At 41.5% G+C, this 19,504-nt stretch overlaps 1 protein-coding gene across 5 annotated transcripts in view; it reads left to right on the top strand.

The window, feature by feature from the left end:
• The window catches only part of Sorcs1 (sortilin related VPS10 domain containing receptor 1), a 501,662-nt gene that overhangs the window by 174,843 nt on the left and 307,315 nt on the right, over window positions 1-19,504 (top strand). For all 5 annotated transcript variants that reach the window (XM_021205280.2, XM_021205273.2, XM_029537410.1 and 2 more), the window contains exon 2: window positions 10,888-10,955. In XM_021205280.2, the coding sequence (XP_021060939.1) occupies window positions 10,888-10,955 (68 nt within the window). The remainder of the gene's footprint in view (window positions 1-10,887; window positions 10,956-19,504) is intronic.

Genomic DNA, 19,504 nt, shown 5'->3' with positions numbered 1-19,504 from the left:
TATAGGACAAAGGGTGACAAGGAGCAGCAAGGAGAGCTGAGGGCGCTGTCCTCAGAGCATCATGAAAACCGGTATTTCCGAGAAGTGTGTGAAGTTAGATTCTTATGGAATTTGAGGATTGGTTATACTTGGAGGGGAGAAGTGGATTATAGAGTTAGGGGAGAGGGGGATTATAGAGTTAAGGAAGCCTCAGAGTGCTTAGCGCGATGAATACTAACAGCTCTGAAGATTAGAGCAAGTCAAGGCATTTAGCACTGGCTGCTTTTGCAGGAGGAAGAGGTCTCAGCAAGCCCAATGTAACCATGGAGAAAATGCAAGCCTGAAAAGGCATATTGACTTCGTCAGTGCCACCGTGTTTACAGCAGAGTCTGGGCGCGCGTCCATGTTGCCTGATTCATAGTGTAGGACTGCAAAAGGCTTAATGAGCATCTAATGGGAAATCCTGTCTGAAGGTGAATTTACAGTGGAGCTAATGAAGTTTAAGATTCAGAGTCTCCATGGGCAAAGGATTTGGTGAATGCTGGAGTTTGGGAGCTGTAGATTATTCCAGATGGAAAGGGGCGGGGGCGGGAGGGGGGCCGGCTGCCATCAGAAAGCATTTCTATTTCTCCACTCCTGCTAATCCTCCTGAAGGCTTTTCAGAAGAGAATAATATGAATTATTAAACACCTAATGGTCATTTATGGTTTAACTATTATTGAAATAAAATTTATTTGGGGAATTAATTTTACTCTTAATTTTGTATAATTTTCTTAAGAGTCCTTAAACACCATCACTTGTAGCCCCCCCCTCAAAAAACAAATAAAACCCAGTGTCTAATGCCTAATGCTGCATTGTGCTTCTGTGAGCCTATATGTATCTCATAATGTCCTATATCATTTCTGGCCCCAATCTTATATGTAAAGCCCCTGATTTGTGTACCAAAATGGTGTACAGCATACAAGGATTATCCTTTACTTTTAGATATTCCATCATTCAGTAGATGAATCTTCTAAAAATATGACCAAATGACTTATAAAAGAATAAAGACATTCTAATTTTTATACACACCATAACCTGTGCCATTATAAAACTTTAGAATCAGAATCTGATATATTTAGTCACATTGATTATGTGACTAAAAGATGAAAAATGCTTCACTTCTATGAGTTTAGATTATATATATAATATATGAAATTTTATATTTATATATATTATATATTTTTATATTTATATGGGGGGCTGTAGAGATAGCTCCTCAATTAGGGCCCTTACTAGTCTTGCAGAGGCCTCAGGTCCATTCCCAGTACCCACGTATTGGCTCATAACCATCTGTAACTCTAGTTCCAAGGGACCCTATGCTCTTTTCGGCTTCTGTGGGAACAGCATAGACAAAGTACACATACATATATGCAGGCAAACACTTATACAGATAAAATGATTTTACTTAAATTTCAGTTTTATGCCAGCTATTTTAGGTTGTGAATTTTCTTTTAAATGAATTGTGTCCAACAATACCATATGCATTCGGGAGAGGTGAACAGAACATCTATTAGCATGTCAGTTCCTATCGCTTACTGAGTATTGTTTGTAAGTGTGTGAAATGATTCTCTACCTTCCTTACCCTCAGTTTTTCCCTTACGAAGAGGAAGGTTGTCATTTGCCAAGGACCAGCCTCGGCTTGGAGAGGGATTCTGAGAGGAGTGTCCAGGAGCTGTGAAACAAACTTCCCAAGTCAAATCATGGGTCCAGGCCCGGTGTGGTGGCGCACGCCTTTTATCCCAGCATTTGGAAGGCAGAGGCAGGTGGATTTCTGAGTTCGAGACCAGCCTGGTCTACAGAGTGAGTTCCAGGACAGCCAGGGCTACACAGAAAAACCCTGTCTCAAAAATAAATAAATAAATAAATAAATAAATAAATAAATTAATAAAATCGTGGGTCCAAGCTGCCAACCTCTGTTGTACTGCAATGGCTTTTCGAATTGTTAGTACGCTCTGTCTCGGTCTGTTGTGCTTGCGAGACAGCTGTTTAGACTGCTTTCTGTGTTCTGTTCTTTCAAGACAGCTTTCTGGCTATTCTAAAAACTCTCGGCTTAGCTCATCTCTTGAGGATCAAAAGCCCAGTTTTGTTTTTGTTTTTGTTTTTTAAGTTTTTTTTTTTAATTTTTTTTATCCTACATATCAATTCAGTCTTTATCCCAGGTTCCCTTTTGATAGTCCCATGAATCTGCATCCCATGAGCCCAGCCCCTTGATTTGTAGGAAGAGACAGCAAACACAAGCACAGACAGTAAGATCGGTGGGTGGATTTATCAGGAGTCCTGCCCTTGCCTAGACCTAAATTAGCTTTGTCCCAGGCTGACCTTGGACTCTGGAATCTACTTGACTCTGTAAGCATAAACAAAGAAAGGAAAGAAACTTAGCTGGGTGGGGCCTCTTGCCATCACTACTCTTTAAATCTCTATCTCCTCCCTTAGTATCTTACTGACAAGTTGGCTCACAGCGCAGCCACTTTTGTTCCCTTAGATTTGTGAAGCCCCTCATATAATTCATATTGCATCCTTATAGTTTTTATAGTTGACAAATTATACAATTTGGAACCCCTGTTTTTAGAGTTCTTTTCCACAGCCTTAATGTTTGTCCTGAAGGTGCCACCACTGACCATTTTGCTGAGACGTTAGCCACACCTTCACCTCCTGGTCAGCAGGGACATTCCTTGAAGGAGGAACGCAAAAATGTGTACAGTATTATACAAGCAAGCCTTATGCCCACAGCAGCAATCTGTAACACTCATGGCAGCTCACAGGACACTTGGGGAGTCCCACGGCTGCTAGTCATGTTCCAAGGATGGGAACCATGTCATTCCACCCCTCCCAAGACCATGCTGGACCCAACAGTGATTTTATCTGATAATATCTGATATTTCATTCTTGTTACTTTTCTTTTCATGTTCTACAGAAAATTGAAGAAAATACACACACACACACATATATGATCCATAAGTATTACTTTCATTTTAATTCTAATATTCTTGTGCCATTCATATTCTGATACTTGGCTCATCACAATATTCACGTCTTTACTTCTTGTAATAATTTTGAAAAATCATATATTATAGAATGGAGTTGATTTCTCAGAACCGTGAAAGGCAGTGTAAAACCAATATGGGGAAGCAGGAAAGGAAAGCTTCGTTGTGTCTGTGTCCCATGATGTTAAATCTAAGTAAAAGGAAGTGCTGGAGCAGAGGGTCCTTCATCATTAACATGCAGTTTGCTGCCTAACGGTGTGTTCCCTTTGTGTATGAGTTACACAACAAGAGGCTTAACATTTAGAGACGGCATATGATTCTAACAGAAAATGATGGAAGAACCAACAAATCTGTCTTTCTCAGACCATTGAGTAAGGAGTTTGGGAGGGTATAACTATTGCTCATATCTCTTCTTTCTCTCTCCTATCAAGTCCTGCTTATACCTTTCTGACTTGAGCAATTGGCCCTTTTCTCTGTCCCTTTTTCTCTCCTCCCTCCCTCTCCCTCTCCCTCTTCCTCTCCCTCTCCCTCTCCCTACCCCTCTCTGTCTCTCTTCTTTATTGACATTTTAGAGGGAAACATGACTCAAGGGATATTCTCTTATCATCTTGCAGATAAAGTGATCATTATTCTCTTAGGTTTGCCCCTAAGTACGAAGTGACCTGAATTTTTCAAAGTTCATTCATTTCTTCAAATTTCATATAAATACGTACCATACGTTGGCCTTACCTCTGACATGCCCCCAAGAATAGGAACTGACTTAATGGAGGATATTATGTCCCTTCCCCGCTAAGCAGTAAGGGGGACAGGGAAGGACAGGGGAACAGGGACAAGATGCTCGGTTTGTAGTTTAGGAGAGCATATTCTTCATACTTCACAGACTCGTAGTTCCCTAACAGGACATTAATTTACCTGCTTTTGTCTTTGTTCTTTAGACCAAATTATCTTTATATCTTTGAGATTTGGCTTTGGATATCTTGGACTATTTAATTTCTTTGACATGTTGTTTTCCACGTGTAGAGAAACCTTGTTTAAAAATCCTTTTTTTTTTTTTTTGTCTTCCTATTAAGTGTAATTATTCCCTTTTAGTACATTTCTGTCTTTGTTCTTGTGGAAATATTTAGCTCTTTTCTAAGGCAAATACCTGGTTTAGAATCTCCTTTCTCCTAACTCCAGGGAGAGGATGCCACATGGTGCATTGATTAGGACAAAATGAGTCACAAAGAGAAGAAAGAAGGATATAAAACAGTTAACATTATTTTCTTGATGAGCATATGGGTCTGACTTTGACATCTTATTACTCAGTAGCAGATGAGGAGAAAGAAGAAGAAAAGCACAGTGCTCAGGTGCCACCAAACCACCCTGCTTGGTACTGTGACATCCATAGATTTTGGAGGGAAAGTATGCTTTAGAGTTATCCCTAAGTGTGGGAAACATCATAAATCTTCTGTTTTGAAAGATTTCTTTCTTTTTTTTTTTTTTTAAAGCAACTTACATCAAACAGATTTGATAAGCTTGGGTTTGTCTGTCAAATATCCAGTTCTTGGATTTTTAGGAGTAGGTTCCAAATGTCTATTATTACAGATGTTCTCTTGCTGGTCAGAAGACCCGGGTGGAGAGAGGGGGCTGATTTTTCTCCTGTGTCAGCATCTGGATAACTCTTCGCTGCTGGGGGTAGGGTTAAGTGTTAGCCTTAAGTGTTAGCTGCAAATGACCTCTAGTCAGCAGGGGAATAGATTCAGAGAAAGAACACTGGAAATTTACTAGAGAAGGTTCTGCACTTCCCTTTAGGGCCCTTCATGTACTGCCGCTTGCCCGTGCCTTGTGTTCAATTAGCTAGCTACACATCCCTGTCTCCACAGAAGCACTGTGGGTTGTCTTGTCTTTTACTTCCCTAGAGGAGATGCAGTAGTTATTTGACTCACTTAATTTCAGAGTCATGTGGAGGATATTACATAGATAAACATTACAGTAAATTGTGTGGGGGCTGCCACAAAACATGAAGGTCATTTGGGGGATTAAGTGACTTCCAGAGGCAAAAAAGAAAAAAAAAAGTTAAATGCTTTTTGCATAACCTAATACACCACATTCAATTCACTCTTTTTACTGATTTTTAATTCTTTAATTGTGCTTGTACTTGCTACACTACTTTTAATTGAGTCCTTCCTGTGTGTGTGTGTGTGCACATGTGCGCTCACATGCGAGTATGTGTATCACAACCTTTATGTTCCCTTTGTCACACTTTAATGATGTTTAGCTATTATTGATCCCATTCCTTTTGATAAGTCAAAAGTTGTGCAATTACACATCCATTTACATCCTCCATGATAATGATAGCATAAAATAATCTGTTGGAATCCATCTGCAAAAAGACTGTGTGTTCATTCACCACTGGAAGTCCTTGATCTGCTCTCAAACAAGTTCTTTAGGAAGTTAAATGGAAAGATCAGCTCATGAGGGGACTTAATTAGGGTTCCCAAAGTTTAAAGATAAAATTATGCTGTGAATGAACCAAAGCACTGGGGATGTAGCTAAATAAGATGACGTGTGCAAACTCCCAGCTTTGATCCTAAACACACAGACACAGACACACACACAGACACACACACACACACACACACAAACACACACACCAATAATAACATAAAACAAAAGACTTTAACCTGTCATTGTCTTGAAGTCAATGAAAATGTAAAACGTGTACCTTTCTATTCTAAGTATCCCATGTTACAGAAAGTGGTAGTCTTTATATGATGAGGCTTCTCAGAAGGGTGGGAGAGCAAGGGTCTTATCTGAAGGGCGTATTTGGACCCTGGCACCTCCTCTCTTTAAACAGCTCTACTCCATCCTGCACTCAACTGCCTTGATAGCCTTCCCTTTCAACTGCCCTCACAAGAAGGAAGCCAGCTGACCATGGTGTGAAACCTCCATACCTCAGGGCAAAACCAATTTGTCCGCATGACAGTAATCACTTCAGGCTTCTTTATCTGGGTGATGCAAATCTAGTAAACTCCACAACTAGAAACCAATACCACAACAAAAGCAAAATGTGTTGTGGAATATTGAAGACCCTGTGTTAATCTGCTGGATATAGAGAAATCCAAGAGTGAAGAAATTCTGTGGCTGCCTGCAAATATGTTGAAGTCCAGAGAGCTCGACAGACAGAAAAGGGACCTAGTGTTGGCCGTGTGGGAGAGAGCAGGTGGACATCTCTTGGGGCTGATGTCATTGTCATGCTAAGTCATTTCTGGAACTGCACCAACTCCTCCTGTAAGAAAAAAACAGAAATCTCCATTGGGTGGATTGTGGGATCTGGCTTTTGTGCTAATGGCTATCTCTTGACTAGTGTAGCTAGCTCAGAACTCCAGAGCTCATGCCCTGATTCTATACCCTTTCCCTTTCCAGTAAAGAACATCTCTAAGCTAATGCTTAAGCATCTCCTGGCAGAGACAAAGCCTATCTCTCTGTTCTGTATTCTGTATACTCCTATTCATCCTCTGAGGTAAACTCGAGCTCTCTGGACTCGTACACCTTTATACTGCTATCCTTAGGCTCCTTTTCCTTAAAATCCAGTCTGTCATCTCTGTCTGCATTGCATGCACTCAGGGGTTGCCTTCTCTTCTACAGGCTCATTACTGATGACACCACTCTTGCTCACTTTCTGAAAGGGTGGGATGGGCTCCCACCATGCTTCGGCCTTTTTCTCTTTTTGTTGAGTCTCTGGGGACTGGTACTAACTCTCATTCTCCCTCCTGCCTCTTCAAAGTACTTTTTTTTTTTTTTTTTTTTTTTGGTTCCTGGCTTTTAGCAAGCCTTACCAAATGTTGATTGAGTTTAATGTGCACAAATTTCAAGCCCACTGTTCCTACTTCTAAACGAAGACCTTATTTTCCTAGAATTGAATAAGTTCTCATTCTTGAGTTTCTTACCCTTTTAGGATTCAGAGAAGATCAATGGTATCATTAAACTTCTAGTCATTGTTTTATGCCCATAGATTGGTATCAGGTCAGATTCTCAGGGGATTCCAGACTCCCTGGAAGAATGAAAATTTCTAAGTAGAAAAGTTGACTAAAGACTGCTGAAGTAAAGACCCAATATGGAACATGCAGATTTCAAGGAACGGCAGCATGCTCACTTGCTTCTTCTTTTTACTAAATTTGGAATACAAAAACAGTAACCCGGTTGAGAACACCTATTTTTCATCTAAACATTCAAACTCCAGATCTCTTGAGATTTTATAGTTCTTTGTCTCAGTATTGGCTTCAGTCTTGTAGCAACCCAAATGTTCTCTCAAAAGCTGTTGGGGTAAGCAGTTAGATGGCCTTTTTAGCTACATGATGGAGAAACCTCTAGGCACACTGGAAGCTGGAGAGAGAGAGAGAGAGAGAGAGAGAGAGAGAGAGAGAGAGAGAGAGAGAGACAGAGGCAGAGACAGAGACAGAGACAGAGACAGAGACAGAGAAGAGAACTGGCTTCCGTCTTATCCTAGCCTGCTGTTGCCTTCAGTTAGGCCTATCCCCGCTCACCAGAGGCAGACCATAGCCCACCTCGGCTTCCNACCATAGCCCACCTCGGCTTCCGTCTTATCCTAGCCTGCTGTTGCCTTCAGTTAGGCCTATCCCCGCTCACCAGAGGCAGACCATAGCCCACCTCAGGAGACAGAGCTTATCAGCCTGAGGTGGGTGGTACATTGTGAGTTCTCCTCAGGTGCCAGCCATGATTACAGAAACACCTGTCTATCCAAGCCTGAATTGTGTTGTTTTGTAGTGAAAGATCCTGCCATCATCTGCATTATTCAGATATTGAGCTACTGAGCATCAAGAAAGAGACCTTAGGATCTTGTGGCACAGATTGCTCACTCTTTAGGAGCCTGAAGCATAGTTTGTTTCCCTTGAAGTTTATTTCCATAGAAAGAAAAAAAAGAAGAAGAAGACTACAGATTATGAACAACTGAAAAATAAGTAGGTATATCCCCATTTTCTTCTGAGGTGGGCTATGGTCTTCCCTGCATTTTCTAGTTTGGGTGTACACATTACTCACACCTCGATGCCGGACAGTTAAGTGATACAATGCTATGGACAAATGTGAAATTGTCTACTGGTTTGTTATCCTCCTTTTCTGATTAGTACTGCTATTTAGCAAAATCCTCACATATTAAAGGGGTCACAGACCAAATCACTGATCCAGAGTGAGAACTGGAAAAAAGCAATTGTTTGCCCGTTCCGGTACTATCCTCTTACAGTTTTGTGTATTTGCAGATATTAAAGAAATCAACATGAATAAAATTCCCTTGAATAATAAATAACTGATCATTGATATTCACTCCATAAGCAATTTTCATATATGGATTTCATTAGTTCAAGAGTATGACATTAAATCATAAACTTAGTAGGAGCAACAATGTTCTCAGGTGTGTGTGTGTGTGTGTGTGTGTGTGTGTGCTATGTGGGTGTGAGTAATGTGTACACCCAAACTAGAAAATGCAGGGAAGATGGACCTCAGATAATCAAGGAAACACATAACCCGAAGCTAACATTTCACCTTTTCTTTTTCTGCTTAGTTTCTAAAAAACAGAACAATTATATTGGTTTGAGCAGCTATGCAGTGTAATGTTATAGAGGATGTTCCCCTGTGCACTATTGATAAACTGCCGGTCTGTATCACTAGTCTGTCTGTCTGTCTTTCTTTCTTTCTTTCTTTCTTTCTTTCTTTCTTTCTTTCTTTCTTTCTTCTTTTCTTTTTTTTTGTTTTTTTTTTGTTTGTTTTAGTTTTAGTTTTAGTTTTAGTTTTAGTTTTAGTTTTAGTTTTAGTTTTAGTTTTAGTTTTAGTTTTAGTTTTAGTTTTAGTTTTAGTTTTAGTTTTAGTTTTAGTTTTAGTTTTAGTTTTAGTTTTAGTTTTAGTTTTAGTTTTAGTTTTAGTTTTAGTTTTACTAGCCCAGCAAGAGGAAGCAGGGAACAGATTTTCCCTTTCGTGCACACATGCCCTGGGAATTGCTTAAACAATCACTGTGTATGTGGGCGGGTAGGCTTACACCATTTCACACTGGGTTAAAGGGTTCCCACCCCTGGGCACCTCTAAAGTCCCTTGTCACATGAATGGGAGCCATGGCCTGTGACCAGCTGAGCTTCATTATTTAGTTCACTGCTATATTGTATCATGAGGGCAACTACCTAGAAATGCTTTCTGCCCATACCCCTATTCTCTTGGTGGGGGATTTATAGGACTATTTGGCAAAAATCACACTGAGGTGGAGTCACAACATCATTCTCTGTCCTCATACAAACAGCCACCCTGCTGCCGTTGATCAGCATCCCTGATTGAAATTTAGCACTTCGCATATGCCCCACCACAGGCACACCATCTGATGTATCCATAGGGTGCCTCACACCTCACCCATGCTCTCGCCTTGCTGAAGAAGGGAGCTGGAACAGATTGTTGGTGGCAGCTCCTACTGTGGGCTGGGAGAACATGCCTTTAGAGGACAGGTCTGTAGGGATGTCCCCTGGAGTTCCGGTAAGCACAGTGCTCATTTTCTAGAAAGGAGGCCTGGTTGACTTAGCTGGGAAGAGTTAAGGATCATGGATGGTCATGCCTCCTAAATGAGGCACTGGGCCAGTAACCTGGAATTTGGCAGGATTTAGCAAGCTTGGGCAACCACTGCCTCAGAATTCAAGGTTAGAGCATTCTGTACTCACTGTAGCAAGAATTGACCCCAAGGCCTTCAGAGAAAATCCAGTTCGTTGGTCTGAATGGTTTTCTGCTGAGTTGCAAACCTTATAGCAGGGTCCAAAGTTCTAGTGCCAGGATATGAATACCAGAATAATGGATAGACCCAGAACATACCTTCCTCTTATCTGAAGCAGAAGCAGGTGGTGGAAGAACTTTCAGCGGAAGAACTTTCAGCGTTTAGGAACAAGTTGTATTGTTCTGTGTCCACAGATGCCCTGGGGCCAGGGTACTCCAGGAGGTCAGGTAGAGCCTATTCCTGGTGACAGATGCCAAAGAAGTTGTTGTCCTCCTCAAACTGCTGTGATGGCGGAGACTGTCAGCAGCTTGGCAAAGCAAGGGTGGGGTCTCGGAAACTCCCTTTTTCTTTTTGAGAAGGTTTTGTACTACTTGGACTGTAGTCTCCCAGCTTGTGTTCTAGGATGAGTAATTGAGATCTTTCACATTCTGAACAAATGTGGAAAAGAATTTGATTTCCTCCAAGTGGGGCTGGAAACAGGTAACAAATGAAAGGGCGTTTGCTGTGAAGCTAAAGGGAATTTCTTCAGTATATGTTCTTTCCCAGAACCTGCTCCTAATTTGGAAGTCTCCCCATACCCAACAGTATAAGTCCTGGGGATCGTGTGCCCCAAACCTGCCCAGTTACAATGTTGATGCTTTGCTCTCATGAGGTGTTGTATATCCTGTCTGACTCTGAATTCAGAAGAAACAGTTCATCAAACTCACAAAGAAGAAAGGGTATCCTGGGGTTCGGGAATCAAGGATGTTGGCCCATGTGACTCAGTTGTGGGAGCTAAGGAACTTTATCACTGACCTTTCTTGAACATTTACTGAGGGGCTTACTTGAAGTGTTCATATTTTATGATTTTGTAAGCTTCCTGAAGAGTATTAAGTCCACCAGGACAAGAAATACCTGAGAAAACAGGTAGCACTGGCTCTGGGGGCCTCCCGAGAGTGGTGGGCAGGGCAGCTGACCAGAGATGATCTGTACCAGGCTGTCAGCCCTTCCCCAGACAGCAGGCAGTAAAGCAGTAACAATTCATTCAATTATGTTAAGCGCCCATTAAAGGAATCCTAAAGCCCTCCCCTGGGCCATCTCAGTTCTAAGAGATTGTAATTGTTTGAGACTAACCGTGATTTCTTCTTCTGCCTTCAGGTGATTCTCATTTTGACAAAGCTCTATGACTATAACCTGGGGAGCATCACGGAGAGCTCGCTTTGGAGGTATGTAGATAAATGAGGCCACTAATTACTGTGCTGTGGGAGCCTGAGGTCTGCTCTTGCTGTCTCTAGAAGTTCCAGTTTCCTGGTGGGGAGGTTCCTGCTTAGAAGCATGCCTTCCTTTCTTGTCATTCTTTCCTCTAGAGATGGGACAGACAGTGAGAATGTTGTGTTGTACCCTTCCTGAGGTGCTGCTCTATCTTGATGGGCATGGTTCTCACTGATCTGGACACCTGGGGGAAGGAGGAGGAACGGGGCTTCTCTTTGTAGACCGCTCACCTCGGCCTCGAGGAGCAGGCTTCTCCAGGTTTCCCAGTCTGCAGTCCATGGTGCGGTCCCTAGCAGCACAGAGGTGGGCACACAGCCCTCTGTATGTCTATTTGCTTTTATCTCAGAGATTCATGTTGTACTAAACACACATACAGATTGTGTGGAAAACATGCCCTGTCAAATGAATGGATACAGATCATTTAGGGGCGGAGTATCTGGTGAATATCTGAACAACGATGCTGTTGGATTGTTACCAGTCTGAAGTCAAAACAGACAAACCCTCAGACAAAATACAGTCGATTTTACAATTTTTTTTTTTTTTAATTTTTTCCGAGACAGGGTTTCTCTGTATAGCNCTNGCTGTCCTGGAACTCACTTGGTAGACCAGGCTGGCCTCGAACTCAGAAATCCTCCTGCCTCTGCCTCCCGAGTGCTGGGATTAAAGGCCTGCGCCACCAGGCCCGGCAATTTTTTTTTTTATTAAGTGGTCTTTTCTTGTTACACTAAAATTTTCCCTTCTCACCAGCCTATATCAGGTGGCAATACCTACCACAACTCCTCAAATCCAAAAGAAAAAACAAAAAGAAAAAACAAAACAACAACAACAACAACAAAGCACTCTCTCTGAATGGTTACCCCCATGCCATCTGATAATTCCAGAGAGAAGATGAAGTTTTGTCTACATGAAGTCGAGGGGTGGGCCAGAGGTAATACCCAGCAGAAAACCGAAAGCGTGGGTATTTTGTTCAGTGTCTTGATAATCATGGAGTTCTTTAGCACATTAGCTGCCAGGGGCACCTAGTGCATTATTTAATTTCAGTAAGCCTTGATCTGAATGTTCATGACTCTGTAGGTTTGTGTCTCCTTGACAGCTTTTTCTAGCATTCATGAATTCATAAGAATAAAAGTGACCTTTCCCCTACAGTGCATCTGTCATAAACAGTGCAGAGTGCACATTAGACTACTAAAAGACATTCAGCCTGGTCTCAAAGGGACAGAAGGCTTGAGCGGGCACAACAGTCTACCCACAGTGTGGAACATGCACAGAGAGGCACAGCAGAAGATGGTGCTAGACCACCAAAGTTCGGTGTGAGCTTTCTTCTTTCTTTCTGATGAGATGTATTAAGAGTGTGTTTTCCATTCTTAGGGAGGTTAATAAAGTAAAAATGGCAGAGGCAGGAACATTACCAGTGACTGGCAGTCACCCAGACTAGCCAAGTAACTAAGTTCTTTCAGTACAATGAAAAACTCAGTTTTCAAAAGTAAGATGTGCAGTGATGAAGGATGAGTACAGAAATCTGACCTCTGTTATACACATAGCACAAGCATCCATGTGCATGTCCATATCCCAACACACCCATGCATATAAACAATCAAACAGAGAGAGAGAGAGACAGAGACAGAGATGGAGACAGACAGAGAGCAATAATGTTTATTAGCAACTGAGAAATGTCCAACAAGTAGATCCGAACCTTCAGTTGAACTTTACTGTTTGAAAGTTCTACCAGATAAATAATCAAGAGTCAAGTGTCAAATGCTCTCTGGGTATTGGTGTAGATGGGGACCAAGAGGCAGTTGACCTTGTACTGATGTCCTAAGGACTTATAGCTCTTTGGATCTAAGGGACAGGGATGACAGGCTACCATTGTTCCCAATTAATGAGATTTACTTGCTGTTCACAGTGCCATCGATTGTGCGGTTCTCCTAGAGCAAGTTGCTGACTTTGTTTTGTGTAGTGTCATTGTTCATGCAGGGAGTCAAACCGAGAGGGACTGGGTGATCAGACACAGAACAGTTAACTGCACCTGAACACCATCTGAAAATGAGAGTGGATTAAGCCTGGAGATTTGTGGGGGTAAAGCCAGTTTTACCATTTGAGGCAAGATAAGCTTAAAGGTTGAGATAAATAAAATGCCAAATCGAGATACAGTATCTCTGAGAAGAAACATATTCATCTTTCTCCTCTCTTGTCCAGAGCAATCAGCACTCTGCCAAGAGACACTAGGCTGCAGAGGAAGCCTGAGGCAGTTCTGACTGAGATGCAAGCATGCACTTTTAAAGGGCCACACTCCTGCAGTGTCTCTGTCAGAGAAACTTATTGGTGAGGGTGAGTGGCCAAAATCAGTGTCCCAGATCCCATTCCAGTGGAAGGCAGGGTCTCTTCGCAGTCCTGGCTCCAGGAGAACAGCAAAGAGTGGCTCGTGTCTAATTGTTTATTTTAAAGAGTAGTTTTCCTACAAAACCCAATTACTATTCAGCTGTAAGGAAAAGGCTATAGAATAGAAGCAAACACTCAAACTGATGTGTGAAAATGTCCTTGTATGGGGGGTCTCCCTCATGAATACATAGCCAATGATGTAGCTCACAGCTGTGCTTGTACTATGGGCCAGCACCACCCTCCAGGGCCTGCAGGAGTTAGCTGCCATTTCACACAAGGTCTCAGTCACCACACTTTCCATGCAGGAGTCGACAGAGCTTTCTATCTTCTACTTTCAGGCCACATCTATATCTCATGGCAGTAGTTTTGGTTCCCAGACTTTCACATTTATTTTATTAAGATTGAGTTGCTAACTCTCTAAATCAGGGAAATAGTATGTGTTTATTATAGTGAGCCAGTCAGGGCAGAGCTGCCTAACACATGGCTTTCCACACAGTCCAGGTTGGTATAACCGTTATCAGTGACTTTGTTCAATGTTTAGGGCCCAAGTTATGTGTTAATCAATATACACTGACTGGGAGTACTTTTTGTGTGTTGGCTTGTTTGAAAACAGGAGTGTGTATTAAATGGACTCCAGCAGCATATCTTGTTTCCTTTGACAGAGAAATATGGCTATCTATACAAATGTATTTAAAGAGGAGTCTGAGTTACAATATGTGGAATGAATATATATGTGTATGTACATATATATAATTAAACTAATTGAGGAAGTGCTTCCTGAGGAGCAGGAAACATTCTCTATTTTTACTCTATTAAAACCAGCCTGTTAGCAATTCCAGTTTCTACAGGAGAAGCGTAAAGCCTGGGGGAGTCAAAGAGCTTGCTCAGTGATTTTGTGATCGTACAGAGCTGGCTCCTCCGTCTGCTTTCTTCATGTGAATGCGCCTGCTGCCTCTTGTTTACCTTTCTGTTGTCTCCTTAGTTTGTCTCCTCGGCATTAGTTATGATGTGTAGTACTTCAGACACACATGAAGACCTGTCCTTATGGATTAGTAACTTGATCTCTGTAAAGAGGAAAGAGTTCTCAGATGCCTTCGCTATACTAAAGCCTGCATTTATAATGTAAGAAAGGATCTAGATTACCTTGCAAGAAGTTGGAATAAGAAACTCTGGAGCAATAACGAAATGCAAATATTTTTAGGATTTCAGTAGGATTTGATGATCTCAATACTTGTTTTCCCTCAATACTAAAATCCCCAGTGTTTTTCTCTCAAGATCTTCTAACAAATATTATAGACATCTTGTCATAATTTTAGATCTAGGGTCTTGTGGACTACCCTTCTGATTATATACTCAACACATAACAAATAATAGAAACAGTCAGACAAAAATGAGAACTTTTTTTATTGGATATTTCCTTTACGTTTCAAATGTTATCCACTTTTCCTATCCCCACAAAACTCCCTATTTCATCCTCCCTCACCCTGCTTCTATGAGGGTGCTCCCCTAACCACCCACCAACTCCCCCTCCCTGCCCTGGCACTCCCCTACACTTGGACATCAAGCCTTCACAGGACCAAGGGCCTCGCCTCCCACTGATGTCTGACAAGGCCATCCTCTGCTACACATGCAGCTGGAGCCATGGGTCGCTCCATGTGTACTCTTTGTTTGGTGGTTTAGTCCCTGGGAGCTCGGGGGGGGGGGTTGGTTGGTTGATATTGTTGCTCTTTCTATGGGGTTGTAAACCCCATCAGTTCCTTCAGTCCTTTTTCTAATGCCTCCATTGGGGACCCTGTGCTCAGTCCAAAGGTTGGCTGCGAACATCTACCAAATGAGAACTTTTATACTTATTTGGTTAGTATTTGAAATGGTTCCATCTCTATATCATTTGCCCAATAAATGCCACTAATACCCATGTATGGTGGTTTAAATAAGAATGGCTCTATAGGTCTATATATTTCAATGCTTATTTTCAAAGTTGGTGGAACTGTTTGCGAAGGATTAGGAGGTATGACCTTGTTGTAGAATATATTTCGGTGGGGTGGGTTTTGAGGTTTCAAAAGCCTGTTTATTCCCACTTAGCCCCTGCTCTCTCTGCTTCATGACTATGGATCAGAACATCAGATCTCAGCAACTCTTCAAGTGCTATCCCTACTTGCCTGCTGCCATTTTCTTTGCCATGATGATCATGGACTATAACCCTCAAGAGCCTTGAGTCTCAATAAACATTTTTAAATAAGTTTCTTGGTCATAGTGTCTTATGACATTAGTAATGTAGGGCACTGTGTTTTGTTAATTCCAAGATCTCCTGAAAGAGCTATCAATGTACGCATTTACATCATCCTCAATAGAACTCGGAATATTGGTTTTATCCTTACACTACCCCCATATTTGAGGAAAATAATGCACAGAGAAGTAGGTACCGTATGTTCTTAAGGAGGCTAAGCAATAGAACAGAGACCTGACTCAGGCAGGTTAGCTTCCTAGACTAAAGTCTGAATTCACAGGAACCATCTCTAGCCGTAGCTCTCCCCATCCCCAGACATTGTTCATTGTATGTGAACCTATTCTTGTTCCTCGTCAATTTTTCTTTTGAATGTATTATTTGTGGACATTTCTTATATTTACAGAGAGTGCCATTTAGGAAGTTGCATATTACCTGATTCACCATTGGTTACTAGAGAATCAGCATTTTGATGAATTTATTGGGAAAATGTTTCCCTGAAAAATTACCTTTCTCGTTGTGTGGATTTAATTAATTGATGTAAAACTTGCTCCATCCTATATGTCATGGCAAATCAAAGGTTTACAAAAGTTCATTTATTTAAATGTCAGCTTGTTTTAATTTATTGTCGGTGCACATGTGTGAGATGACAGATACTAATTTAATCTCAGCATGTAGATTGACACTGTCATGCTGTGTGGCTACACCTTCACTCCCACGGGTGCCGGAAGCTAATACAATGTGAAGGGAAGCCCAGTGTACTACTCAACTAATGCATACTAGGTGTTTAAACGCAAATATGACAAATGTCCACTGGTTTCTTGTCCAGACTACATCATGTTATACTGTCACCTGAGAATTACCGCTAGGAAGGAGATCATAAAACACAGCTGTAGATGATGTTCATGTGTGAGCAGATAGGCCAGCAACGGAGCATCCATGCCGGGGACACAGTTGATGTCATGTGAATCACAGGACAATGCAGATGAAGTCAAGGCTATTGGAGAACTTTAGAAAATCCCTTTTCAGGTGAAGTTTCTGATATTCTGTTCAACTGTAAATCATGTCGAACACTTTCAGCTCTGTTCTGCTCTTTCCAGAGGGAAACGCTGTCCTGAAGAGTTATTCCTCAGCACGATTTTCTTTCTCCTTCTGGGATGTATTAGCAAGGTCATCGCCTTTGGTTTATTGGCTTCAAACAATCGGTGATGGCACAGGATTATGACTCCTCAGCTTGCAGAAGCAGGAGATACAATCAATTCAGGAAAGGCCCAGGGACTTTTGTTTTCCTTTAAAAATGTGTATTTATTTCTGCTAGCATTTCTAGGGATGAAGACTTAAAAGACCTCTTTGAAAAGAATTTATCTTTGAATGTCATGCTTCCTCACACTTTCCAATGAGAACACTGAGTGGAGCCAGTGTGAGCTCTGCTCTTACTCGTGGAGTTAGCAAAAGTAAGATGACATCACAGAAGTCAATGATCAGTCAGAGTGACTGGCAAGTCTGTGCTCATTATGAAACTCCCAACACTTATCCTTTGAAATGACTACATACTTGGGCTAACCATGATTTGGGATAGAGAGTAATTTTTTTTTTCAGTAGGACAAAGAATATTTTGTCTGGAACCACTTGGAAGTCACTGGCAATTATTGTAATATAAAATTTCACACTGAATTTGCCCAAGTCTCATGATTTCCTGGGTCTCCACCAACTCACTCTGTCACTACTCTCCAACAGTTACAAATCTATCACCTCTGACTTTAAGAAACAAACAAACAAACAAAAACATCAAAAAATTAAGATTCAAACTATTTACTTCCTTCTAAATTGCATGGAGGCATTTTCTCTTTACCGTTGCAGTAATTTGTCCAAAAACCTGTGTTTCCCTCATAACTTAAAAATTTAATGTCCAGAATAGAAGTTTGGACCTTCTCCTGGGCAGATGAGGTCCATGCCCCACACTGCAGCCTGGACTGTACTTTCCTGATACCAAGTCCTCTGGTTGGTCCTGCTGGCCTGAGAGAGCTCTGGCCTCTGCATGCAGCTTGTTGGCAACTCTCCAGATACTACAGGCTAATGCTGTAGGGCTGAAATTATATGTGACCCCAGGGATTCTGCTTGTGATTGCTACTGTGTTTGTTTGTGTTAGGTTTATAGTATTCGTGAGCCGAAGAAGTCTTACCCCAAATGGTTCCCTGGTTATCATTCATAGAGCAAGGGAAACAGAGGATAAAATTCTCCTTCAGTCTCAGCATGTGGATTTGGGGTGTGGAGTGGCGAATTTAACTTCTCCCTCTCCTCTGACGCATTTACAACAATGCTGATTGACTTTCTCTGTCTTCAACAACATGATACTCTCAGGTTTTGCGGGATTGTAGATTAACTCTTATACAGATTCTTCATGTCCTCCAGATACAACTCTGTGGGATATATTCAGATTGACAAGTAGGACGTTTCACTTATTAAACCCACTGTAGCGTGGGGAAGGTCAAGGTACAGTTAGCAAAGTTGCTGTCAAGGTCAAACTATGAGTTAGATCTGAAACAGACCTTCATAAACCATAGTGGGAGAATATGGATTTGGGGAGCTCTTTCCTGAACATCTCAGGCCTCCATTCTTTCTTGATTTGATGTTATCTATCACTCCCTAGTCTCAACACCATCAGAAACAATGGTGCCCAGAAGAACTCACATGGATTCTTTTTGGCACAGGATGTTTGAATGCAGCCCCTTGTCCCTGGAATGCAGCTCACCTCTGAACTATCTCCCTAGCCCTTTTTGTTACTATTTGCATTTTTACTTTTTGGTTTTCCTTTTTAAACATTTATCATTTTAAAAATCTACTGGAAACACTTTCTTCCTAAACTGAAGCAGGAATTATTGCCCTAACTCTGCCTCCTGGGTGACTGAGACTACAGACCTGCACCATCAGACATGATTTCCATAAGGATTCTTTGTCAGTGGGACAAAAAGAGATTGAGATAGTTATTTAATTTAGTCAAACCTTGATTAATATAGCCATCTCTGACTATCGATTCCCTTGACTGCTAAATGGGTTTGCTAATAATTCGATCTATTTAGTCAGAGAGAAAAAACATGCTCTTGTAAGAGTTGGTGCAACTTCTGTTGCATTTAGCCAGGTGATTAACTTATCCAAACTGTTGTAGTCATAAAGAATAGTTGATGAGTTATTTTGTGAGAAAGGTTTTCCTACTGAACCTGAGAAGCCTATTTTAGTTTCTCGTGATGATTTTAGAATGGAGTCATGCATCCTAGTCAATAACAATTTGACCATTAATACTTCTTCCCAAGAGGATGAAAGTGATGCTTTCCTCTGGGGCTTGTGGGTAAATCCTATCACAGAGGCAAATCTGATATATGAAGGGAATCAGACCAGGAAATCCCTAAACCAGATCTATATTTTCAGCTTCTTTTACTCATGAAGATTCACACACACACACACACACACACACACCGCCCCCATCATCACATAGGTTTGCTTTGAAAGGTTTGCCAGCTTCAGATGACTAGTAGGAACTCACAGAATGTGACCTCCACTCCTAGCGTGTTCCATGTGTTCCTCTTATCATGATCCCAGTATTAGAAACTTGCCTTGTTCCTGTGACACCATACCTAACAAAAGCAACTTGGCAAAAGAAGGGCAGTTTTATGGCTCATAGTTCAAGGGTGTACTCCACGCTAACAAGAAAGTCACAGTACCAAGAAAGAGAGGGGGCTGGTCCCACTGTGCCCGCAATCAAGTAGTGCAGAGTGACAAGTGCTGAGAGCTAAGTGCCCTCTCAACTTATTATTTAATCTGGTACCTCACCCAGGCATTGGTGCTGCTCATATTTAGAAAGGCTCTTTCTATTTCTGGTAACCTAATCTAGAAAATCTCTCA

The sequence above is a fragment of the Mus pahari genome, chromosome 1 (genome assembly GCF_900095145.1).
Source record: "Mus pahari chromosome 1, PAHARI_EIJ_v1.1, whole genome shotgun sequence".
Taxonomy (NCBI): domain Eukaryota; kingdom Metazoa; phylum Chordata; class Mammalia; order Rodentia; family Muridae; genus Mus; species Mus pahari.
This window is presented reverse-complemented; position numbering and strand designations above follow the sequence as displayed.